General features: G+C 33.7%; 1 protein-coding gene across 1 annotated transcript in view; it reads right to left on the bottom strand.

The window, feature by feature from the left end:
- The window catches only part of Smp_122910 (ataxia telangiectasia mutated (atm)-related), a gene marked incomplete at its 5' end in the record, with an annotated part of 70,750 nt that overhangs the window by 29,936 nt on the left and 13,790 nt on the right, over nucleotides 1–27,024 (bottom strand). The window contains 20 exons of the mRNA XM_018795948.1: nucleotides 1,364–1,506; nucleotides 2,329–2,492; nucleotides 2,595–2,699; nucleotides 2,994–3,093; nucleotides 4,603–4,866; nucleotides 7,996–8,240; nucleotides 9,683–9,812; nucleotides 10,774–10,908; nucleotides 12,010–12,098; nucleotides 14,215–14,443; nucleotides 15,368–15,573; nucleotides 16,958–17,051; nucleotides 17,851–17,978; nucleotides 18,658–18,789; nucleotides 19,084–19,132; nucleotides 21,237–21,429; nucleotides 23,161–23,349; nucleotides 23,936–24,051; nucleotides 24,559–24,707; nucleotides 26,163–26,299. Coding sequence (XP_018650209.1) covers nucleotides 1,364–1,506; nucleotides 2,329–2,492; nucleotides 2,595–2,699; nucleotides 2,994–3,093; nucleotides 4,603–4,866; nucleotides 7,996–8,240; nucleotides 9,683–9,812; nucleotides 10,774–10,908; nucleotides 12,010–12,098; nucleotides 14,215–14,443; nucleotides 15,368–15,573; nucleotides 16,958–17,051; nucleotides 17,851–17,978; nucleotides 18,658–18,789; nucleotides 19,084–19,132; nucleotides 21,237–21,429; nucleotides 23,161–23,349; nucleotides 23,936–24,051; nucleotides 24,559–24,707; nucleotides 26,163–26,299 — 2,997 coding nt within the window. The remainder of the gene's footprint in view (nucleotides 1–1,363; nucleotides 1,507–2,328; nucleotides 2,493–2,594; nucleotides 2,700–2,993; nucleotides 3,094–4,602; nucleotides 4,867–7,995; nucleotides 8,241–9,682; nucleotides 9,813–10,773; nucleotides 10,909–12,009; nucleotides 12,099–14,214; nucleotides 14,444–15,367; nucleotides 15,574–16,957; nucleotides 17,052–17,850; nucleotides 17,979–18,657; nucleotides 18,790–19,083; nucleotides 19,133–21,236; nucleotides 21,430–23,160; nucleotides 23,350–23,935; nucleotides 24,052–24,558; nucleotides 24,708–26,162; nucleotides 26,300–27,024) is intronic.

Genomic DNA, 27,024 nt, shown 5'->3' with positions numbered 1-27,024 from the left:
ACAAAAGACAAACCAAACATCATCTACAAAATAAATTGTGCCAATTGCGAAAAACACTACATCGGAAAAAGCGGACGCTCTCTTCATTTTCGCCTGCATGAGCATCAATTAACAGTCTAACGCCATGACATGTCTTCACTTATATCAATGCTCGTGGACAACTAAGGACACACATTCGACTGGAAAAATGTGGAGATTTTGAGTAAAGGCAATTCCAAAAACACCTGAGAATTTTTAGAAGCTTGGCACTCATCAATAAACAAGCACATTGAAATCAATCCAATTTATCAACCAATCAGAAAAATTATGCACAAACATAGGAACAAAAATCAAACCAATGGGAGATACATCCAAAACAAAGAAGTAAACAATGATAGATTTAAGGTCAACAAGAACCAATCAACATCGAGGTGTACAGGACAAGCCGTGAACCACATGTGGAGAAATTCAAACACTTCACTTCTACCCGAAGTTTGTGCTGATGGTATCGTTCGGAAGACCGATGAAAGCTTCACGAACAAACCATCCAGCTCAGAGAACAAGACTCCATCAAAAAAAGTACTAGACCTCGAAGAGCGATCTCGTCTGACATAGGGGTAGGTTGGAAGAAAGCCAGGGGTGGTCAAACCGAGACATGACACAAGTCCATGGAGTCGTCGATAAACTGATTATGTTAAGAGATGTTGACCACCTGGTTATGGTTATCGTGATTATCGTAATTCATAGTAAGAAACTTTGGGTAACATGGCTTAGGATCGTTAGCAATGATGCAGGCAGATTCAATCATTATGTTCCCGTAGAACCTGAGTTCCAGAATCTCCTCATATCCTTGTGCCTTTCCGATATCTAATCTTTTTGCCGCTACTGGTAATGCACCTACTTCTACAACTCTGCGACTCGCCTTTCGATAATTTTTCGTTGTGCTTGTGTTATTGCAACCAATGCACGTATATGTCAGGTTCTACGTTGCATAAAGTGATGATGAAGTTAGGAGGCAAAAGCCTATCCGTCTCCATTTGCTATTGAGTGGAAATCATCAGTCAAGTAAAATTGAAAGTTTTTAAGACGATTATTGCTAACTCTGCATGAGTAACGTTTTGTTCGTCACAAAACTTGTAGGTCTTAAGTTAAGACGCGCCTGAAGGTAATGAAGACATGGTTTGAAAGAAATAGGTGTTGTTTGCTGCTTATTCTTTAGTGGTTTTCTATTTGATGTAACTTTGTGATGGAAATCATCATATGAATATTAATGTGACGCAAAAAGGTTTTCTTCAGTATGAAATCTATGCGAAACCAGGAATAGCTTTACAAGTACTTGGGTTCATCAAATTAGGATTTGAAACAATACAAAAAACAAACTAACTTGTTAATTTTCAAAAGTTTAACAGTCCCAGGTGTTTCTGAATCATCAACATTCAATTTTTGTGCACGATTACGTGTAGAAATGCTAGTAAATTTAACGTGTGCACGATCACTAGTTGTCGGTAGATAGGCACCTTTTTCAACCTAATAAATACATATTTAAAAATCGCCACATAAATAATTGTCATTGTGTCTAGAACAGTAGAATATAGAAGCTGACCAATAAATAGTGTTTATATTACTTGATATATGGAAACCCTAAGTAATTGGATCCACTATATGTCGTTCTTTATCTCAAAAAGAGAGCCATACTTTTGCACCATTTTCTCATGAATGATGTCGCAGAGGTCAGTCGTCTGGTCTAATATTCACAATTTAAAATTTGGATTTATTAACGATTTGTAAACTTTAAATCATGTGTAGCCTTTGTTTCACAATTATTATACAACTAGGCGTTATCGAAAAGAATTACACAGAAACCAGTTGTTTTGATCTATATTCAGTAAGAAGTTAATCGACCACTTAACAACACTTCATTACGTATTTAAACATCATATTGCGCATTTGTCTTAACAATAAACGGTATTCAGATATTATGTTGGCTATCATATGTACAGTAAATTTGCCAATCCTTTTGTAGAAAATGCAACATTACATCGACAACAAGTATATTGAGATGGTGGAGATTTGTAGCTCTGCTGGATATGTTTAGTGTAGTGTTTTATCATCAAAATAAAGTTATAATCACCTCCAGTGGAACTTTAATATGTAACTCTCCTTTTACAGTATGTGTGAACTAATAAATCCAGAGAACGTAATTTCAAAAATATCATAGATATTCTCTACACATTAAAATATTACAACAATACAAAACATTAGCCATGAAATTCATTACACTTAGCGCAACACCCAACCCTGTCTATCAGAGATAATAAAAATAGACTTTAAAAGATTAAAAGTACTCACTTGTCCAAGCACAGTATTAAATCGAGGTGTGTGTAACTGCAAACGACTTAGCATCTTTTGTACTAAAGGCAGGAAAAATTTGAATTTTTGACCCATACGATACAACAATCCAGTTAATACATCCATAGCCGGTACACGAAGTTCATTAATTGCATTCAAACATGCTTGACTACCCAACGAAGCTGATTTTGTCGATGATAAATGATGTTGTTGATGTAATAACTGTTGATAACTTTGATGACATGATTCCAATGTTAAAAGTAAACGGCATATTGGATGAATTATTTGTCCAGCAAAATCATCTAAATCAACACAATCTGTAAATCGTGCTAAACATTCTAAACACGCTTTACGAAGATGTACACTACCCACTTTATCAGGTAATATTTGTTGATTTAAACCATTTGGTACAGTGCTTGTATTCGATGTCTGAATTACACCTACATTTGTATCATTAGTTGAAGTACAATTATTTTCAGGAACACTGCTGAGAATATTCGACAAGTCAATAGTATCTGTGTCTAACTGTGATTTGGAGTTAGGCATAGCTGAGTGGGAAGTTGACGTTGAAGTAGTAGTAGTAGTAGTAGTAGCAGTCGTGGTAGTAGTAGTAATGTAATTCGATGAAGAAATTTCTGAAACACTATTTAATAGCACAAAAAGACTTGCTTCGCTGGTAATATCTATTAAACTTGATATTGCAGGAACAATAATATGAGCATAATCCTTAAGTGTGTATCCAAATTCTGGAAGAACTTCTAAAAGCTGATCCCCCCCAAAGAAATATATATATCGAAATAAAGATAAAAAGAAGCCAACGTGAAGACTGAATATATATAAAACAATGATAGTCAGATAAAAAAAGGTATTTCTTTATTTTCTTTTACGTTCACAATTTCAATAATTAATTACAAATCACAATTTATTCCCAATTATAAAATAACTAGCGAGTACAAAATCCCGAAAATAATGCATATCTCATATAGCGTTATAATATCTGTTATCTCAGTAGTGGAAAGTCTGCATAATAATAGTAATTGTAATAATTGCTTTATTCAACACAATACGGAATCAAGAATACAAATTTTAAACATTTCTACATAAAATTCAACAATTTCGTGAAATGGTCAACAGAGTTGCCATTGGATAGTGCTCAGAACGTTCAGAGTGAAAAACAATAGTACTAAACGTATTCAATGTTCAGTTATTACTATCTAAACTGTAAATAACTCAAAAACCCATCCTGTCTCTAAATCCTAACCCTAACACTGATTCTTAATCTCTAGTCTAATTTCTAAATTCTGAACCCTAAACTCATAATATTAACACTAAACGCCTAATCTTAACCTTAATCAGCAACAATATGAGGGCTCAATTTACGTTCTTATAAGGGTTTAAGAAGATAGATACTCAATGTTCATATGTCGGTGAACATATATGTTGTACCGTTTTTCAATTTAGGGTCAGAAAAACCTGTAGAGGACCTTAACAGATCTATTAATCATGTGAAATGTGTTTGCTTGAATTAAGTATCTTCAAGATATATTTTCAATAGTTATTCTATGAATGCTTGGATACATAAGACGGTTAACATATCAAGTTAGTCAGTTATAACGAATCGAAAAAAGTATTTGTTGTAAGATTTGCAAAGTTATAAAGTGAATGATTCAAAAATTTGATAAGATCGCGTTGAAATGTCTAATATCCAGCTATTGAAGATCCCTGAAATAGCATTAGCAACGCATACACTCACATGCAACTTTTTGAAGAAGCGCTGACACGAGGAAAATCACAAGTAAACTATTTATTTTTAACTGAAGTATTTAATGACAGTAATGCAAGGCAGGGCATACTCAGCTCACACAGAATCTAAGTGAAAGGTTCGATCATTGATGAGTCTATAAAAGAACTACTCATTATTTTCAACTGAGCATACAAGATGTGAGATAAGAAGAGCAGAAACTGTTTAATACTTCTTAGTGAGCAGTCTGACTTTCCACTAGAAGGTTAGGATTTCTGCATCAATCCAACTACACTGAATTAATACTAAAACGCATAAGCACTGAGTTATGTTTAGTTGACTGAGTCTGAAAATAGCAAATAACGATATCAAACCTAATAACCAAAAGAATAATACACAAATCTATATGACTTAAGGGTTTTTGGCTGACACTAAAACAAATTATGAACGTGTACAGATTGAATATTGGTAAATTATATCACCTATTATTTACTGATATTCAAATAATATAAAATATACGCGGAATAGTCAACACTTACAGCAATTAAATTTGATTCATTTGATTCATGATGAAACATTCTCAATATGGTTGGTATAAGACGTGTTAAATATGTACGAAATTCAGCGCCTAATACAGATGACATTGGACTTAATAAACCAATACATGCACGTTGAACATTTGGAGCAATCCACCAATGTGTAATTAATAAATCAATTACTTCATGAGCAAATTCTTTTGTATTCAATTGCACGATAGTCATTACATTACCCAATTGACGAATAAGAAACTCTTGCAACTTGAATAAATAAATATATAAAATACGAACGTGCGGTTGCACAACAACTGGTCAGATTAAAAAAGTTACTCAAAAATTTCATGATTTAAAATTATTCAACTATTTGAGATTATTAAATTAACTAAACTGAAACGTTTATACTATTCATTAGTGAACATATTCCTAATTCGCCAAATAACGACTATACAGAAACATTACCGGAATGAATTTGGGGACATAAACTTTAATTACAGAGTAGCAAATTTTAATTTATTTTATTTTAATCTTGATAATAGGGATAAACGACTCGCCTATCACCACCACTAAGTAATAACGAATGAACAAAAAATATTATTTTCCCTATTATCAAATTGGTAGTAGTATGGTGTATGCTACTCATGTCACTGAAGAGCATGCGGCGGATGTTCCGGATGCTGGGTAGACATAGGATTTAGATGACCCGATAGGTTGACATCGCTACGGCATTCGGCGCGCCAGTGGACTCGACATTTCACAGACTGCAACAAAGAATAAAGTGGAACGGCGAGCAAAACAACTGTAAGAGCGACCATTTAAAGGGAGGATGAGTGTGGTATATTCTAATTATGTCCATCGACATACGTAGTATGTAACGCCAATCAGAAGTGGAAGATTGAAATGAAGAGAAGGGAAAAGTGAAACATAAAAGAATTGGAAGAATCATGAAGGATGTAAGGACAACAGAAAGAAGATGCGCAAATGATTTATTTGGTGTATGATTCTCAAATTTTACAAATACGCTGTGTGACTGCATTAAACAACAAATTGGTCTTCCCCACCTCAGCTCTCATTCAGTAAAGTATTACTAGTAATGGCGACTGCGAGAAATCTTTTAGTAGAATGAATAATAATTTCGTACGTCAATAAATGAACCTTAGTATATGAGATTTGTGGGAGTCTTTGACGAAGACAACTTTAGATAACCATCGGGATTCACAGAACATCGAACACTTCTTTCGTTCCAGTGTAGGACTCAGACGTCCACGGTCAATATCACGATCTTTGGGCGTCGCAGCAAAATAGCTGTCCTTAGACTACTGAGTAGTTCATAAATCAAACTTAAATCGACTTTTGAGATGTTGCGCGACCATCCACTGTCATCAGTGGCAAGTGAGTTATCTCCTACATGAATGAGCTTAATAAACTGCATCAATCAACGTGCACAGTTTCCAAGTAAAACCTCGTAAAGTGAATATCAAAGTGTTAGGTCGGCTTACAATAAACTCTAGAGAGGCTCATAAAGAGCCCAACCAATCAGCGATTAGTTAGAAGCTATGCTACTAAAAATGCTACTAAAATAACAAGGTCCTGATTGGCTGTTAACGTACTGCTACTATGGAATCTCAAGGTCTTTTAATTACTATAAAACCCCTGTTTTTCTGTACATAAATGAACCTTGTAGTAAAGTGCTTCTCTGATACTCGTGTCTTCTCTCTGGTCTTTCAAGTCGCTGAGTAGTGCTAGCCTGGGGTTATCCGAATAGCTAGGATCCGAACAAAGCGTTCAACGTACGAGCCATAACAGTGGCGACGGGGATTTCGGCAAAAAAAAAACAATTGTTGTCGGGGTTTTTGGTACACAAAAAAATACAACAATTGTCGTCGAGGATTCTGGCAAAAAAAAAGAAATACAGCAACCGAGACGTGATTTGGTAATCAAACAAGCTGTAATAATTGCCGGTGAATTTTCGGAGTTATTATTATTATCAGCAGAAAAAAATGACGATTTCTTTAGAACAGGCGCTGATAATCTTAGAGCACCGGCAACAACAGATGCTAGCCTTCCAGCAGCAACTAATTGAAACAGTCTTGGACAAGTTTTTCAATAATGGTGCTAAAATGGCCGTCCCAGAAGAACGCCCAATTGAGGGTTCATTTCCCTTCACATCTGATGGAAAAGGCAAAATGGGTAAGTTGGCCGGTTCAGAGCAAGACAATATCTTGCTAAGTGCACATGAAACTGTGACAGTATCAGATGTCAAAGAAAAACAAGGTTCCGTAGACAAAGCCCTGAGCCCAGAGTCTAATGAAGCACCACTCAATCCGCCGATTTCTGAAGACAAACTCCAGTCAGAATTAAACTACGGGTTACATGATATCGGCCAAGAAAGCTGGAATGGTGCACATGATTTTGATGAAAATTCTTATGAAGATGAGGGAACTAAGTCGGTTGAATCAAATGCTGATCAAAAACCTAAGGCAATTTCATTAGATGATGATTCCCCTAGCTATCAAATATCCTCCAGTGAAAATCTTAATGAGTTTGATGGAGATGTTTCAGAAAAGCCAAATTCCGATGACCTAAAATCAAATATCGTTCATCATCATCTATTCATTTCTAGTGGATTCTGCATTCAATACGAGAAATGTGTTCTAAATAAAGTCATATTAATTGTAAATTGGAGATATGAAGATCCAACATTATTTCGTGGGGGAGGAAATGTTGGAGAATTTCAACCTACAGATAATTTTTTTTAAATCAGAATCTAATCTTCGAATCTTCAAAAAAAAGGGAGGTGTTAGGTCGGCTTACAATAAACTCTATCAGAGCCTCCAGAGAGGCTCATAAAGAGCCCAACCAATCAGCGATTAGTTAGAAGCTATGCTACTAAAATAACGAGGTCCTGATTGGCTGTTAACATACTGTTACTATGGAATCTCAAGGTCTTTTAGTTACTATAAAACCCCTGTTTTTTTCTGTACATAATGAACCTTGTAGTAAAGTGCTTCTCTGATACTCGTGTCTTCTCTCTGGTCTTTCAAGTCGCTGAGTAGTGCTAGCCTGGGGTTATCCGAATAGCTAGGATCCGAATAGAGCGTCCAACCTACAAGACATCACAAAGAAAAAATATACGATTGTGTTTCCTCAGGAGCTTACATAAATAATTGACACAATTCATGTTTAAATTTAATACCGCTAAATATATTTTGAATAGCTCAGCAGTAGTGTTAGCCTCAAAACACAATAATGATGACTTACTACAATAGAAAATATGAGGAAGACCAAATACAGAGAACGATTAACCGTTTCAGAAACCTTTTTGATTTGAGTATTTTTGTTGAAAAAAAGACATTCCTTATGAAAGAATAAACACAAAAACACCTAGCTTACTCTAGCATCACGTGTATTTTCTAAACATCGAAAATAATCCGGTATAAGCTGACGTAGATAAATCACTGAGCGTGGACCCAATAGTTTTAAAACATAAACTATCGTATGTACAATGCTACCATATTGGCTGTGAAGTGCAGGATCTCGTAGTGAATGAATCAGTGCAGATAGAGCACAAACTGAGAAGAAAACATCACGACTTTCCCAAGACAAATTGATAACAAGTTCTGATTGGGTTATATCAACTGGTTGAAAAGCGAGTGAAAAAAAAATAAAGGAACACAATCACTGATCACATTAAATAATCAACTTTTTGCGCCAATATATTATGAAATAAATTTCTTCCGTTAACACGTTTACAAAAGGTCACAAATGTGATAAGCTTAATTCATTTACAATAACAGTTAAATGTTATAAATTACTCAGTGGTAAGTATCAAATTTTTATCTAGAAGTGAGTACTGCAAGAACTGAAAGACAAATTAATCTTACAAGACTAAGTACAGAAATGTAAGTGAGAATAACAAACGAATAAAAATGATGTACATGTATATTATCATTTGTGGAATCACAACCTCCATTTACCACATTAATTTAACTAACAAGAAAACATTTTTATTTTTACTTCTTGTGTAAACGTTTTTTGCAAATATTGAATTTTTTCCGGTTCTAGAAAACTCTCCTGTACATTCTACGTCACATTTCTAATGACTTTATAGGTCGATAACTTCATTGATAACCGTGATCACTTTACCTATTTATAGTCACAGGAATTGGTTGTTGTAGATTGATTATCCTATCTACACGTGTAGTTATGCTGTTACAGGTTGTAATCAAAGAATGATAACTGTAAAATACAGTGAAGTTATAATATTTCGCTTTTAGTGTTCATTTAGCTTTATTCTAATTTATAAAAGGAATGAATTCGATAAAAATGAATGTATACTTATCTAAAGTTAAAAAGGGGATTTATGAAGAAATAGCTTAGTCAAAAAAATTATTAAATACTGAAATGGCTAATCATTTTTCGATTTATTACTCAGCATTTTTCATTGACTCCCATCAAAGCTTTGGAACTAAATGTACTTCGATTGTTAAAATATAAACCAATTATCTTCAAAGAAATTACCACTGATCTGTTCAGGCAGTGATTGTCTTTATGCACGATCCAGGTACTTAATTGATTTCTGAATATTGATTAATATCATGCTTTTATAGTATTAAATCACTAAATGATTTTCCAGTAAACAATAAAAAGCATTGGACAGCTGTGACGTAATAGTGTAATAATAATAATAATAATAATAATAGTATAGACTCCTCAAAAGTGTACATATTTGAGCTCAACCATGTCGGATCTGAGATAGTTATTCAACACAGCCCATGGAAGATAGTCGAGTAATATCGCGAAATGATTGGAGTCAGACACCTACACCATTGGATGTAGGCTCAGCAGAAATTAGTCTTTCCACATGCGAGATTAAAAGTTTTTGATTCCAAACTATGAAAACTCTAAAATCTCTTTAAACCCACCAATACTAACAATACTATATTTGTTCAATCCGTTGTCCTCATCGAATTACATAGACTAATTTGTATTATATGTTCTGCTAAAACATCTGACTTCGATTATCCTAGGTATTATCTACTAGAAGACAAAAATTAACACTAATTATCAAGCCGCTTACCATCTTTACGTTCAACTACTTCATGATGACTCACAGCAATTCCTGTATCACCGTATGTATCAACTTGACCGGAATATAATTTGAACTTGAAGGGATCAAGTGCACCAAGAACACCAAGAGCTCTCAATACCTAATAGTAGGAATTCAAATATTTCAATAAAATATAACGTTTTAAGAAAACTAAAATTATCCAAACTGATAAGGAGCTTATAACGATTGAAAATGGACTACTGAATCATAACACAAAATTTTTATACCTTAAAATAAGCACTTCAGTAAATTATCAGTGATAAAATATTCTGGTAACTCATTAGTGATTGAGGTTGAGGATATCGGAATCCTAAAATGAGAGCTTTATATTTTGTAGTTGATCGTTACAGGTTGGGGATAGTTTCATCATTGCAGAGAAAGCAGCGAGAAATAGGCTTTAGCATAAATATAATGAAGTGAAACAGATAGAAATAGAAAAGAATTTTATTATGGGAGAATACAAGATATCCTAAAGACAGTCTGGTTTTACAATTAAATGAGGTAATCAAAAAGCCTAATAGATTAACTGAAGTTCCAAGTATGGAACTAACATGTGACTACATATGAATAACTTTATTGAATATTGGACTCATTTTAAGAATTGAACCGTAAGAATATGGTTTTTAAGATTGGACAATTCAAAATAAGGCAAATAAGCAGTGATGAAAACGAAGCTTCGAAGAAAATTAGGTAGATTGTGCTACATTACATGGAAGCGAGAGACTGTGAACCAACAAAACAAAATTGAAATAAGCCAGTAAGCTTTATCATAATTTATTTACAAAAAATGCTATAGTTTACTAAATTCTAGAAGGGTAGAAAATTATGGTATTCAAACTCTATGAAGATGACATCATACATGACTTTTCCGATAAAGTAATAGGTATCAAAAATACATACGTCAATACAAGTCTGTTCCAAAACACGAAAAACAATCAACATACAAACTAACACAACTGAATGGATTCCATTGAAATAAAAAATGGGATTTTTCAAGCTTACAAAACCAGTAAACAAACATTCAGTAAATACAAAAATTAAAGCATCAATGTTAAATCTACCTCTTGACGGATACATTTGATTTCTTCACGTTTTAGCATACCTAACAGAATATTCAACAACTGAGGATAACGTTTATACGGAATAACAACATAACCAGTGTGAGAAACCAGTCTAGTTAGAGTCCAAACAGCAATCTATAATAGAAAGGGAACAAAAATAACTTATAAATCAAAATGCGAAGTAAGAAACATTCCATTCAAAAGATGCAACTTATTATGAAGCAAACTGTTTCAAAAAAATCATAATACCTGCAACTGAATAAAAATGTATACAAAACGTAAAGTGTACCACAAATATTTGCCGATAAAAAACAATAAGAAAGAAAATGTCCCCCATAAAATTAAATGAACAGAAATTCATCAAAGCAGAGAAAGAATAGAATTTTACTTAACAATGCGAATAAATAAATCCACAAAAGTCTTAGGCCTAGATCAATGTGGAACAAAAGAAAATCTGGAATGTACCATTTCACAAAAACATTTAAATAATATGCAGCAATAAATAAGAACGAGTATTACTGTAGTAAGAGAACCTGAACATCATGCTTAAGAACGAATAGTGGGTTGAAAGGCGTTACCAGTTGCGTCACAAGATACTTAAAACCACCGATAACTAGACAGAAGAAACTGAAAACGGAAACCACAGGACGATAACACAATTACTGTTAGAGGTCTCTAGTCATATATGTGGTTGATTGTGTTGTGACCTAATTGAAATAAAATTTATTTAGTAACGATAGTGATATTAATAATGGCTTTATTTAATGCTATGTTTAGTAGAATGTGGGATTCTCAGCTCACTATATATATATACATATACTTAAAGTCTTCTAGAAGCATTGCTCGATGCTAAGTAGAAGATGCTACTGACAAGATTGTTTGTAAGTAGTATGTAGCGGCGTGGCGTCGAAGTTGTTACAGTCATCAGATGGAGAGAAGAGCTTCAGAGCATCAAAAGCACAGCATGGGCAGAACACAACGCGAGATGGAAAAGGACGATCAAAGTTTATGAATACGTATTACATGCTTTGTAATTTCTGACAATAAACGTTCCTTCTGCCCATTCCTGTGTTTTACACTAGGACAAAACACGATTTGTGTAAAGCATATGAAGAGAAGAAATAAAAACTTTCCACTAGACAGAAAATATTTGTGATTAATTATCTGATAAATATGAATGTAGTTTTAAAAAGAACAAAATTGTGTAAAACGAATAAATGAAATGCATCAACTTACTGATCGCTTTAAAAAACACGATGTATCTTGCATCATATAGGCTAGAATAGGTATAAATTCATCCATATAATGATAAATAGAGCGTGGCGCTACAGCAGCTAATCGCCCTAATGTTGTAAATAACGCAACAATTACAGGTGTTGGTTCAGTCCATTGAGCAGTTGATGAATTTTCACTCATTCTAGACATGCTGTATTCTGACCATGATTGATTTCTACTAGAATACTGATCTCCAAGCATATATGAATCAATCAAAGGTGTTGAATTTAGAAGATATGCAGATGGCGGATATGCTCCAGGAGGAAATTCAAAATTGAAATAAGTATCGCTATTGTAATCGAAATTCAAATTACCGAAGCGTTCAACAATTGCTGCTAGATCATGCTAAATTTTTAGAAAAAATAAATGAGTAAAATAATAAACTGTACATCGAAAACATATTTTAAAGACTAGAAGTAACACCATCTGGTTGAAAAAATCAGAAAACTAAGACTAACCATAGGTACATCGGATTTAAAGCCATAATTTGGTACCAAACCAGTTCCAAATAGATTCTTTGCATCTGTATTGAATATTCCGAAACCACCACCACTAGTATTAGTAGTAGTATTTTGACCAGTTGCAGCCATTACTGCACCAGCAGCGGCTGCAGCCGCTGTCGCTGCCCCCGTAGCCATAGCGACTGCATTCGCAGCGGCTAGGGCTGGGCCAATTTGATTTGCCCCAATGTGACCAGTAGGAGCACGTCGTGTTAAACGTTGTGATGTATTGGCGGTAAGAGGGAAATGTAGACCACCACCTAGACCAGCAGAGGCTGCAACGGCAGAAGCAATTGCATTTGCAGAAGCTGAAGCAGCATTTGCAGCAATTTGTGTAGTTAAAATTACATTTTGAATTAACTGAATACTTGCAGGTAAACGTTCAGCAGGCAAAAGCGATGAAGAACAATCGATTTCTATGGAGAATAGTGAGTAGAAAAATAAATGATATGAAAGTAATAATGACTAGAAAAACAAAACTACGATAGGAAATATGTGTATGTGTCTATATGAATAGCATTAACACCAAGGTGATTTTGTAATTTTCCTTAATTATCGAAAAATTCGCATCACATTTAAACACAAATAAATGAACGAAGAATATTTTTTTTCGATAAATTCTCTTCACATTCTACAGCTATATATCTCAATTTATAATCCAAAGAGTAGTTAGGTTTAAGGTAAAATATATCGTTTAAAATTATTGAATGTGAATTTAGGATTGTTTGCAATCTAAAATGAAGTCATTAATGTTGGGATGACTAATATGAAGTGCTGACTTGAATAAGTTTATACGTGAAATGAAATTGTGAGATCAATGATCAGAATATATATGGTTAATATGGGATTAAAGAGATAATAGTGTGATTACAAGTCAGAAATCACGTAATTTATAGTGAATAATTTATAAATAAACATTCAGCTATGAAATAAGAGCATAAGCAAAGTCTAACTGTTAGCAAAAATTCTCTGTATATATGTCTATGATTTAGAGTTGATGCACCCAGAGCAATGCTATTATTAAGGTTGCACAGACCAATCCACAGAACCACTAATGCAGAATAAATTACCTAGACTAGTTACCTCTTTCTGTATCTATTTGTCCAACAGTTTTTTGTGAAAAATAATGCATATATCTATAATAATGAAATATAGGAGATAATGGTAAGTTGCAAAGTCGCATTACATTCGTTGTTGGATTTTGAGAATACATGGTGGATGAAGATAATAATAATTTGTAGTGATTTTTCTTCGCTACCACGGATCAAATCAATCTGACCACTGTTCTCCTGGATAAAGTTCATCTTGATGTATATTATATGTATATGTTAGACATATAGATAGTGTGACAGGTGTTATACGTGTTATATATTCCCCTATCCTGACTGCTATTGATTGACTGTTCTTGTTGTTGGATTGTGTCGGATTTCGGTGTGGAAATATATTGACGTTCTAGTCAGGTTAATCTCGTGTTCTTGATCTGAGTTGTGTTGAAGTCCTGTAGAATAGACACTGGAAAGGAATCTAGTGTAGATATTTGTCTAAGGTAAATTAACGCCCCACATACGTGTAAAAAGTGAAAGGACTGTTATAACAAGAAACCCTAGCGTTATAACAAGTATCCTGCGTTTATAACAACTACTATTATTATTTATAACAATCTTACCTTTATTATTTGTAAAAGTGGAATTTTGAAGTCTAGAAAAACTAGTCACTATTAAACTAGCACGTAATGATGCTGGTAAAGCTTGTCGAATACGTGGTAATAAAATATGAATTAATGGTTCAGAATAAGGAATAAGAAATCTAGGTGCTGTAGCAATTAAACACGCTAATAATAAAGCTGATTGTTCTTTGTTTCTAGTTGAACCACTATGAGATAGATCATTTAAAGTCTAAAAACAAAATAGAAATAAATAAACTAAGAATTGATAAAGGTTAGGTAAATTAGTTAAATATACCATTAGAATACAAACAAATGTGTATATTGAAAATTGAATACTGTTTTCGCGCTAAGATCTGTTTAGTTGAGATTTTGTTTCTTTAGAGTTGAAGAATATTTGTATTACAGATTGTGGTAGCAATTTAGAGAAAATGAAGATAAGAAAATGTTGAATCTTTTGTTTCATTCTGGTTTGGCATGAATTTAAGTAATGTGGTTGCGTAGATTAGAACTTATATGAATATCTAATGGTTTACTGTAACTTGAAAGTGACGAATCCGAAAAAAACCCAGTAGACTGTAGATCTGACCATGAACATATCACCAACCAACATTTTGATTTATTATCACTATTTGTAACAGATATATGAATTGATGAAGTTGTATTCATTGGATTGAAAATAATATTTAGCCCCTCTTTTAATCCTGCTGATTTTATCAATGGTGTACGAAGGATGTACGTCAAATTAGTGAAACTTATCTACTCAAACACTAGTAGTGGGATGATAGTTATTCACTTTACTGTTCCGATTGAATATTATCATGGATATTTTGGTACGGAGAATACGTCTTCATCTGCCTCTTCAAGAAATAGTTCTTTATTTGAACTATCTTCAAGAGTTAAAATAAGTAGATAACATAATCCTGTTTAGTAAAGACACTGATGCTGAAGTATTCTGATACTTTGCATGGGAATTCAAGAATTCTCAAGGTAGGTTTCTCAACTCCCGCATATACAGTGATGCTCAGTCAATAGGGAATGAAGTAATCAATGAGGAAGATTATCCCACTTAGTTTAAACAAATGAACTATCACGCTCAAGTTTACTCACAGTGAACAACTTATTACAAGAGAATAATATGGTAAACGTAACTTACATGTAACAAAACTTTTCGTAGATTAGGTTGGACACATGCAGGATTAATATCCGATAGACGACCTAGACGTTGCATTACTAAACAGCGAATATCAAAAACTTCATCGTACAAAGCCAAGAAAAGATAATTTAAGTGATCTGACTGAGCTAAATGAAGATCAAAACGTTGATCAAAGGATAGGAATACACAACGCCGAACATCAGGATCTAAAATAAAAAATTATACTAATAAACATTAGACTCCCGTACAAAACAAACTTGTATAAGACTAAGTGAATACGATGAATAATTTCATTTTTAAACCTATTAAACATTTATCCATAAATTAAATGACATCGACCATTCGACAGTGAATGATTTTGAAATGATAAAGATTTGCATCTCAGCTGGATGTTTTCGATGGCGTTGCATTCACGGAGCTAGATAATCAAATTGCAAAGCTTTTTCACTATTGTTCTGGACAACAGAAATACCTGTTGTCCAACTCAGAGAGTTCGAAATTACTAAAAACATAGTGGATAGTGTAAGTCAGCGCAAACAATCTTAGTAAATAGCATTAGGTTCAGTTATATATTAAACACTAATGTTAACTTCAACAAGTTTCACTCATCACATATATATTGATATAAACCTACAATACTTGTTAAACGTATTGATTGTTTGACATATTAATTGATTAATCATTAATTTAACTAGGTAACGTAATTAATTTACCAAGCAGAGATTTATATACTCAATTTACATGAATATTAGTGATACTAATAAACTGAAGTAGATGAAGAGTTAGGACCTGACACTTAGTGAGTCAATTATATTAACTTATAAACTACCCTTGTAAATTCAGCTTATTATGAAAACTATTATAAGGATTCCAATTCAGAAAATAAGGCATTATTATCTTGAAATTAAGAGTAAACATGTAGGCAGTGCAAAAAAGAGTGAAAAATATTTAGCTTAATTTAAAAGATAGGAAAATTTAATGAAAGTCAGATTGACAACATTGTAAGTTTAAAAAGTAAACAACAAAAGGTATTTTCATATGCTAATTAAATTAATTGTGGCCATTTATTGATGGGAGACTATCAAGGGTTATTGATATTAATTAAAAAGCAATACAAAAAGCAAAAAAAATTTGAGATATTTATTTAAAGTAGTGTATAACTACAGGACAGAAAAATGACTGCAACTACTTGTAACCTTGGATAAAGATAAACTGACTTGAATTTTTGTATATCGAACAGTTCAGAAAGAGCCAATCAACAAAAAGTTGGAAAGACATTAAAATCAACAAGGATATGGAATAGGAAGAGAAAATAAATGAATAATAAATTATTTGAGACTGTAGATAAATTTAATTTCATAGTAGATTGGGATTGTTGATTGTGGCGATTCGACAATAGGATAGTAGATTACAATAGTGATCTTGAGTTCGATGCATTTTACCAATACTTAAGTTTTGATATTCCCCAGTCCATAATTTCTTAAAATTAATCAATCAGTCTATGTTAGTACAATGGTAGAAAACTGGTACTACCAAGATTTGGTCATACCAAATATTAAACAATTCAAAAACGACAAATAATAAACTTACCTGGATCACTTATTCCTACAGTCAGCAACTTATTCAAAACATCAGCAACCGTATTTAAAGCTGGTCGAGCATACCATTGTTGTGTTTCAGTGGACTAAAAACAAAGAGACATAGTCTAAAGTAGAAATATACGGACATAAGATATCAGATAAAATGAATAGTAATTACATGGACCTGAACCAAAAAGCAGACTACTTTTTACACAGCTTAGATCAGTAGGAAAACAGGTCATTAACCAATGTCATAGTTTGGCTATCTTGAACCACTTGGTTTGCCTAATCTTAGCACCACTGATAATGTAACGCCGAGATAGATAGGTGACGACGGTTAGAATAAATCTTACACATTGTTTAACAGATCACCGACAGGACGTTCCTCCTGGAAGTCACATTCATTTTCGCACTAACACCTATTACAAGTCTTCCGATTTGGGTTTTCGCTAGTGTTTCGGATCATATAAGGGACTTTTTCTCTTCAAGGTATAGTTGGTTTGGCTTTTCATAGTGTTTGAAGCTAGCAAAGAATGGAATGTCTATAGTAATTCATTCAACAGAAGTCTAGACAATCATTAGCTTTTTCTGATCTTCCATTGTAGGATGTTAACAGTTTTTAGCTCAGCTATGTGGAAGACTGGGGATTATGTAATATTATTCAAGGGATAAACTCCTAGTCATATCGGTCATATTTCCTACACATATCATTTACATTGAGTTGAGTTCGATGACCAATTGTAGTTTTTACCACTTATCATCAATTCTTTCTTACAGTATCAATATTGTACAATATCGGCTGATGTTTAGAGATTAAATATCTATAAACCATGTTAGAAAATACCATTATTTAGAGTCAGTACACAAAATATAAAGCCACTAGTTATGAACTAGTTAACTAACCTTGAGCCAAGGAATCATTAGATGAGCACAAGTTTTAACCGCTTCCAAACGGATTTCTTTTACTTCGCATGTACTAATAGATATAAAATTGTCACAAATATGTCGAACAAAATGTGCCAAAGTATGACCTATGTGATTATTTTTCAAAACAACAAAACAAAGTTCTTTGAATATGGATTGACAGGGAGTCACCGAATATAGCCAGTAATCAATTTATGAAGCAGCGAATTATGAATTCAACTATTATCCGAATGTTTATCAATGTGGTAAAGGCTGACTGATTAAATTTCCTGGAAATGTTATGGGTTTTTTTAGAGGAAAGAACAATCCAAATTATGTTTAAACCGTAATCACCATCCTGTTTAGGAGAATCCTAGATATAACGACCGTTTCTAACTGACTTAAGAATCAGCTTTGATAAATGATGCTGTGAATGTATTACATAAAACTAACTTCCCAATTTAACTATATTGAGCTGATTAGTATGATTCTAGCACAGTGATTGACAGTTTGAGCATTAATTCAACATATTCTCATAAATTAATACTGAAAACTACACATTTTGATCGATTTAAACGACCAAAACTGATTCTTCTACAAATACGTGAAAAATTGGTGCTTCCGATGATATCAAGCACAACAGAGATATTTGTAAATCAATACTCAACGCAGATCTGTTGTCTGAAAGCATTGAACAAATAGCGATTTGGTTACAAAAATGATTACCATGGGTCAGAAAAAGAATTTACGTAAATATTAACTACACTGGTACAAGAAATAGAAAAGTTACGATAATACTCAATTTACCATCAAAGTTGAAACTCCCTAGAGTTTTCAATGCCAAAGCCACAACTGCTACATCTGTAGATAATTCTCCAGAAGCTGAAAATCCTCCAGGAATAGCTACATGAGCAAATTCAGTCCCAGTAGCATTTAATCCTGTAGAACTAGTTTGTTTTGAACTATGACCTTTTGTGGACGGTCCAAAAACAAAACGTGTTGCAGAGGAAAATGGAAAAGCACTTGTACTGGAATTCACAGTATTAGCACCTACAGCTAACGCAGAAGAATATGTATTGTTTGAACTTAAAGTAGGCACATTTGTTCCAGAACTTCCACTATGAATAGTTCCCCCGACAAGATTTATTAGATTCGGAAAAAAAGATAGGGTTGATACAGTGCTATCTCCACTGGTAGTATTTGTTATATGTGAATGAAGGTGACTGAAGCTACCTCCACTATTATTCATTAGAACTAAACTGATGTTGTTTAGCAGACAATCCTACATCAATTAAAAACAAGGGATTAAGTATTGGTTGATTAACTTTGTTAGATACATACAAATGTAATTTTTCATCCCAGATACAAACATGCATATCATACAGACACACAAAACTTGGAAAAATCACACTGAGAGTCTCTTGATTGATAATAAACCATTCAAAATGTGGTTAAAGGGTATGCAACTCCAATTCCGTGGTACTAGTAATAAGTCAAATAAAATATATTTAATAGATTCAAACTCTGGTTACTAGATAGACAGGTTTGTTGATGAATAACGGCTCGATATCATACAAATGTTTATCGATGAAAGAATACAGTGCGGTTACATATGTGGACGATGCAGCCACGTATTTTACTGTCATGCTTACTGAACGGTAAGAAAATAATAATATATTTGTATTATCCCAATGAATAGAAAACCGAATTCCTCATGTTTCACGACTCAGGGTAAGTCGATTATACAGAGAATAAATTGAGTGGTTAGATGTTATCCAAAAGAACAAGACTTCTCCAGAGATGCGAATACGATTTGCTGATGAGTGTTAACAGTTATGAAACCTTAAAATATCTTCAACTAAATTCAAACATCCAACAATATAGTTATTTAGCATCTATATAACACGATAAAATTAACACTGTAACGTTATCTTCATGCCAAAATGTAGCAACCAGTTTAATTAATTATTTGAGCGAACTGAAGATAAATTAATTAACTTAAACCTCATTTCGTTTGTTAATAACTTTGCAACAAACCAAAATAAGTTAGGGAAAGACTACGACAGTCGTACACCACTGTCTCCGTTTCAACCAATGAAAAGTACTTCAATTACCAGCCCAGTCAATTAGAAATATTATGTAATAATAGTATTTACCAACCATTCCATTATAAATGCCATCAATATTAGTAGAGGTCAGTCAGTCACAATGTAGAGCATAGCATATGTATTCATCGGTTCAAGTTTCCACATGCTATTGGTATAACAAAATGGAATGTTTATGGCAAATCACAGAGTAATAAAGATAATGACAGTATTAGTGGTAATAGGAAAGATCAGGCGTCGAATATATGGTTAGAGAAAATATAAATGTAGTGAAATAGTAAAGAGAAACTTGAGTTTAGAAATTTAGGATCTAAGGAACACAAAGAGTGAATGTATTTGCGCCATCGCAAACGATTTGGACCATATTGTCCGAAGTTTCTAACCACTAGTTGTGATAATCACACGGACCCGAACCAGGTAGTATGCACATGGCTTGGTTAAACAGTAATAGCTTCAAAAGTATTCAAGGCTTCATGAAGTTATGAACAGACATTAGATGAATAATTGAGTCAAATATATCCCATTATACCATGGATAGTCAGTAAATTTGGCGCCTGTAATACTAGCAGTATTGTTCACTTTATAGATTGAAGGAAAATAATGTGATGTAACGTATTCAGGCAAACTAATAAACTATAAATAATTAAGGTGGTCACTGACCACCAGTCAATTCTGTAGGATAAAGAAGCATCAAGAAAGAAAGGCGACATTATGATCTGATAATGCATAGTAGAACTATTATGTGATACAATCTTTGACGACATGAAAGTCAAACTGCCTGAGTTCTTTAGCGATATAAATCAAAACAGAGTGTGAACAGTACAGCGGTAAATAACATTATTCCTGAGTAAGGTTAATTATTTAGACTTTTTCCTTACATAAATCCACTTTGAACACGCTGCGCATACGACTTGGTGCTGTAATCTCGAATAATCTATATTTACATCGGATTATACTAAGCGTTTGTTATAAATAACTAAAACAAAAAAGCTAAAAGTCCAAAAAGAAGCTTCACAAATGATATATATATCTTGTTGTTGAGTTCCCTGAGTTAGAGTTTCATTGAAGAGCTCTCATTGTCATGTTCAACAACACCATCAGAGCTTATTTTGTGTAGAACAGGGCTCAACAACAACAAAAACATCTACCTGAGGTGAAAATTTATTTGTTGAGGACAACCCAGACCATGAAATGCAAAGAAAAATATATCGAAACGTTTTTCATTGTTAAGAATTAAAGAAATAGAAAATAATCGTGACAAAACGGCGAAAATAATCTCACCTGAATTTCTTTACGTAATCGAGGGATATGCATAGCAATCACTTTAAAAGAAGCAATTAAAGGTTGATTCAAGCCAGATGCTACCATTGCATCTAGTATCTGGTTTACTGATTCGTTAATTGCAGGACCGAGAGATTTTGTAAAAAGACTGACAGATAAAATAGCAGATGTTTCCAAGGCAGGTGAACGCTTCCTTTAGTATACAGAAAAATGAAAGCGGTATACAGATAGCAAGATTTAATGAAAATTAACTGTTGAGCTTTAGAAATTTAACATAGGAAATTATGACTGATATTGAATGTTAATGTATGTTACTTTACAGCGATAACTAATTTACTAGGACACTACGTTTTCTGGAATTTAGTAACTAAGTGATTAGTTCAAATGGTGTCGAATTCGGTTTATGTTACTGAATTTAGAACAGCTCGGTGATAGGAAATGAAATAAAAGTAATGGTTAGACGAGGTATAGCAAAACAAAATATTGAGATGTTCAATGTCTCAATATCAATACGTAAGATCTGGAAAAAAAATTATGAGTAACCATATGGATCTAACCATAATTCAGATAGGAGTGAAAATGAAACAACTTGTATGGTTCGTTGTTGGTTTATAATGAGTACAAATATTCAGAACATTCCCGCTTATTGCTATTTTTGTAGCTTATAAAGAAGGGAATCCCAAACGATACTCTATTGTGTACCGATCTGTTTTATCTTTCACATGTTTGCCAGGAGATATTTTTAGCAGTGAAGGCTGTTCTTAGACTCATTAATAGACATAATCGGTAAGTAGAATTATGCTGAACTTCAGAGGATCATTTTTTAAACTAATCTGACCTCACACGATAAGGACTATGATTGATAATATTAGCTCTATATCAAATATGATTCTTTTCTGAAAATATGCCTATAGTCTAGAGTTGAAAGATCTGGTTAATTCGCATTCATCTGACTTAAAACCTTTTCACTATTTGTAGGTTCATTCATTTTTTTTGGAAAATGGATAGCAATAGATTAATGTCACTAAAAAATGGATTCAAATCCTTTCTAACAATGATGTAAATATCAGACATGTTGCACAAGTTAGTGGTTACCGAGGCTCAGCAGCTGTTCAATGGATAACGCGTAGAGCGTTTAAAGAGAAAGACACTGGTTTAAATATGGATATTTTATATGAAGATATAAGTGATGCGGGAAAAAAATACAACGCTGTCAATACCTTAAAAAAAACTTTAAAAATTTTAAATTAAGAGGTGCTAAGAATGTGAACCCTAAAATTCTAACTGATTTTAAAGTACACTTATCTCATTAACTGTTTGCATTAGTGTAGTTTTAATGTGCTAAACTACACAAATGTTCATCGACTATGTAAAGAAAACCCGATTACCTCTCTATTATAGGGAACAGACAGCCATAGGGAATTCATGTGATCAAATAATCGGAATTATTTTGTGGATGACATCAAAGCTACAGTGAGTATTAAAAAAATATCATAAAAGACTAATTTCGGAATTTACGGATTAGTAGCTAAGACAATGGATATTCCATTACCTTTCTATATAGGTGGATAAGTGAACTTTTTACTCTCAAAATGTCAAGTTTAGTTTCAGGCAACTCAGTAACCAAGCATAAAGCTTGTGCTTGGTTTTGAGCCATACTGTTTTCTCTGTGACCTAACGATACTTCTCGGTTTCACACATTAAAGTCTATAGCTTTATTAACTAATTCTGAGCTCTGCACAAGTGAAATAATCGAGTGGTATTAGATTTCGCATCTGTAACAATTCGAATAAGAGAGTATTCTTACACTGAAATACACTCATCATACACATTATTCCAATATAAACCTAGGGCAAGAGGATAGTACGATAGTTTAAATCATCTGATTAAAAAAATATGAAAGTTAATATTTCGGTTGACGTACTTATTCGAAACATCCTTTTGTGTTGGTAGATAAGAACGAATTGATTGGAAAATTTGAGTGAGATAATTTGATGTAGCGAATTCAGGACCCATAAAATAACAAATTAAAGATAAATTTAACAAAATCATGGGTTTCTCTTTTTCCTTACGCAAACATTGAAGCATCCATTCCATTACAGTACGCTGACGTCTATAAAGCAAAAAAAGGGATACAGTGGAATATAAAATATATTTTGCCCAAAAACACAAGGCAGTGGAGCAACGTTACGAGATGCAGTCCCATGGTAGCCGATGACCAACGATTGATTCATACGCCATTTGTTCCCTCAGGATACTGAAGCCCATGTGCACCATTGGTTTGGAATCAGGGTTTTCCAACTCCACTAGGTGGACTCTCCGTGTTCACCGACCCGGTTAAAGCGTCGGACATTCGCTTTTCGTCCTCTCAATTTCGTAAACAACACCCCTGGTACGAGAAAGGAGTGAGTAGGACTTCCTTGGCAGAGGCTATATACGCGTGGCCATCTGGGAGCATTTCGAGGAGAGATAATTCTCCCCACTCTCGGCCATATCAGGACATTTGGGGGCAGGGAATGGAGTAGTCGGGTGCGTAGACCAACTTTATTTACCTCCACTATGTGCGTATTAAAGCTCCCAATATTTGATATAAGTAGTGATTTAAAAAAGTAAAATTTTTTAAATATTCCTACTTTTTTTCACGTACACAAAGAAGAAAGAGTTTTATAATGTCTACGAAAAGTAAACGAACGACTTACTCGGTATCTTGAAATTCACTAGGTTTTAAAGCAACAAGACGAGGAATCAGTTTGTATAGTAAAAACATTATCTGATGATTGCGACTATTAATCCACATCAATACTGAAGCCCATATCTAAATAATGGTTCCAAGACAATACAAATTCATATTTATTGGTCACTATCAAAATAGGGTTGAAAAGATTCTTGAGTTTCATGAGCCGATCAAAGTTAGACCACCACTGAAAAACTGGAGGCAGAAGACAGCCGACTTAGTGTTCCAATGGTTAGGCGTTTATGTGAGAGACCGAAGGTCCTATATTCGATTCCTAGGTTCAGGGTCGTGGATACACATTGCTGATGAGTTCCATATTGAGATGAGACGGCCGTCCAGTGATTCTAGATTTTCAATGGTGGTCTAACACTGACCGGTTCATGTTCTCAATGAAAAACAAACTAAATTATGATTACATACAGAGATACATAATATAAACTGGGTATACTAAAATTCCTACTACTTTACAAAAATTTTTCAAGACCATATAGTTGACAAATATTCTCTATAAAGCACATACATTCGAGAGTAAGCATCTGTAGTATTTCGAATCAGGATTGAGCTACAAACAACTATGAGTATACTCACTTTGTCAATATTCTCCAGTAGAAGACATAGACAGATCTCAGAAGATAAATTACTGAAATTCTGTCGTCCATATTGTTGTTGTTCATGATGCTGTTGATAGCCGTTAGATTCCTGTTTTATACCATCTCGTAAACCAAGTACTTCAAGTGCTAAATTCGGTAATTGTTCTGAATCAGACGAACAAAATGGGTTGCCAGGAAGAACTCCAATAGCTACTGAAATACATGAAGCATTGACAATGGGCCATCTTGTAGACAGTACAGTACGTACTGCTAAACTCCCTTCGCTGTGGCTCACAGTAAGAAATTCAAACAATGGCTATTTTAAAAAAGAAAATAGCACAAGCAATAGGTTGTGTGGTTTTAAAACTCTGAATTTAGAAGAATGTCTCATGTTATGTACAAAAATATGAAGACATTAAAAAAGTTCACATGCGAAACGGGACATTTTATTGGTTCATAAGATCATTTACTATTAATGTAGCAGATAGAAAAGTGAAATCTTTTAGCTGAAGTCCTCGGGACCTCAGAAAGTAGTGGTTGAGGAACCTTTATAATATATATGAAAGTCGATCACAGAGATTGTTACTCTTGATTCCTTCATACTTTAAATACACTTTTGTCACTTGATTGCTTCTTGTCTACGTACAAGCTTTCATTACAGTTTAATAAGTCCGCTGAATAAACGCTCGATTCAATTTCCTAGCCGCTCCTAATAACTCCAGGCTCAATCTACACGGCAAATTGAACACAAGAAAAAATGCGCGAAGTACGGAAAGAACGCTTCACTTCAAGGTTAATTCATGTACAAAAAAGAGGGTGTTTATAGAATTACAAACGACGTTGGGCTTCCGGAAGTTTCTGGAGTCGTACTAAATATAGTGGCAGTATAGGTAAATATCCAATCAGGAACATGGCACATGACCTTTTAATTTCTAGATGCTTCTGAGAAACTTCTATTCAACGTTGGTTGTATATAGTGTTTCCAAGCGTTTTCTGGGCCCATATGGACATTTCCAAGGAATAATTTGAAACTCCCTAACATTTAGTACTCCTTTTATGCTGTTAAGCCTATACGCGTGTAGATTAAGGGTACTACGCCAACGTCTTCCTATTTCTTTGTTTAGAAAAATGTCATATTCAATCTATTAGTAACTACAGTCTATCCTTCTGTAAAGTTTGGATTTCTATGAGTCCTTATTTTGAAATATTTAGCAGTAGATGTTGTTGCAGACTGAACATCTAAAGTGAAAATAGGATGAGTATTCAGAGGTTCGAATAAATAAACTATGATTCTGTAGAATAGAAACCTTTTTCTCTTTAACTATAACAAGAGATTATACTCAGAAGATGAGCGATTTAGAATAAAACAAAATCACAAGTATTTTGATTTTTGGAATAAGTGAAAAAAGACCAGACATAAATACAATAACACTTTCACGAAGTCGAAATTATCAAAAACTACAGAGCACTTTATAAGCATTTTAATGTATAAAGATTACGCTTGAGTATAAATAATGGATACGTTATTTTAAAGAAAAATCGATATCATGAAACAAATAATAAATGTTAACCAAAGTGATCATGATATTCAAAATGAAATACATTTATTTCTTACCAACCCACACATCTGGTCCAACTCCATTAGCAATTTGGAAAACTGTGGTTGAACACAGAAAAGTAACTCCTGAAGTATTAATATATTCCCATGTATCCAATCATCTCGGTTAAGTTTTCTAGAACTGGAAGTCTGAATGGAGAAAGTAAAAACGACCAAGTCAGCAAATAATTATGAGCTGTACTGTTTGGGTTGTCACGTGAAAGTCTGGATGGTGTCTGGTTCTCCTGAAAACCAATGCAAAATTACCCTGGCATACAAGGGTATATTATATAACTGTGTGAATATAACTATAAACCATCAAAGATAAAATCTTATGAAGGGTGACAATAAAATTTCCAGTCATTCATGCGGTTTAAGGATATTTTTCCCTAAATTACCTGAAAGGAAACCTGGAAAACTAGTGAAGGCTTTATAAACCCTGAAATGTGAATCGAAAGCCCAAGAGACAGATGTATGAAGTCATTCACACGAAAGTTCTTTCGCACTAGCTCCATACGATTCAGACAATACCATCGGTCCCAGAAACCCGTGAGGTCAAGGTAAGGTATCCAACTCTTAAGCCTGACTTCCGACACTAGCTTGTTAGAAACATGTCAGCTATGAAACCTCAGTACAGTCGACGATACAACTTCATCTTCGGACCTTAACTTTGCTAACTTAAGTCCTACCGCTCTTCAAACAACGTGTGATGCAGTAGGGCCTCAAGAAATAAATGCTCTGCTTAATACAGTTTGATCACGTTTGCACGATAAGTAGATTTGATAACCACAGCACATAGCAGGTATGATTGAATGATAAACTAAATCACAGGATGACAATCTATAAAGTAGAATGTTATCCATTATG

This window comes from Schistosoma mansoni, chromosome 2 (assembly GCF_000237925.1).
Source record: "Schistosoma mansoni strain Puerto Rico chromosome 2, complete genome".
Classification (NCBI taxonomy): Eukaryota; Metazoa; Platyhelminthes; class Trematoda; order Strigeidida; family Schistosomatidae; genus Schistosoma; species Schistosoma mansoni.
This window is presented reverse-complemented; position numbering and strand designations above follow the sequence as displayed.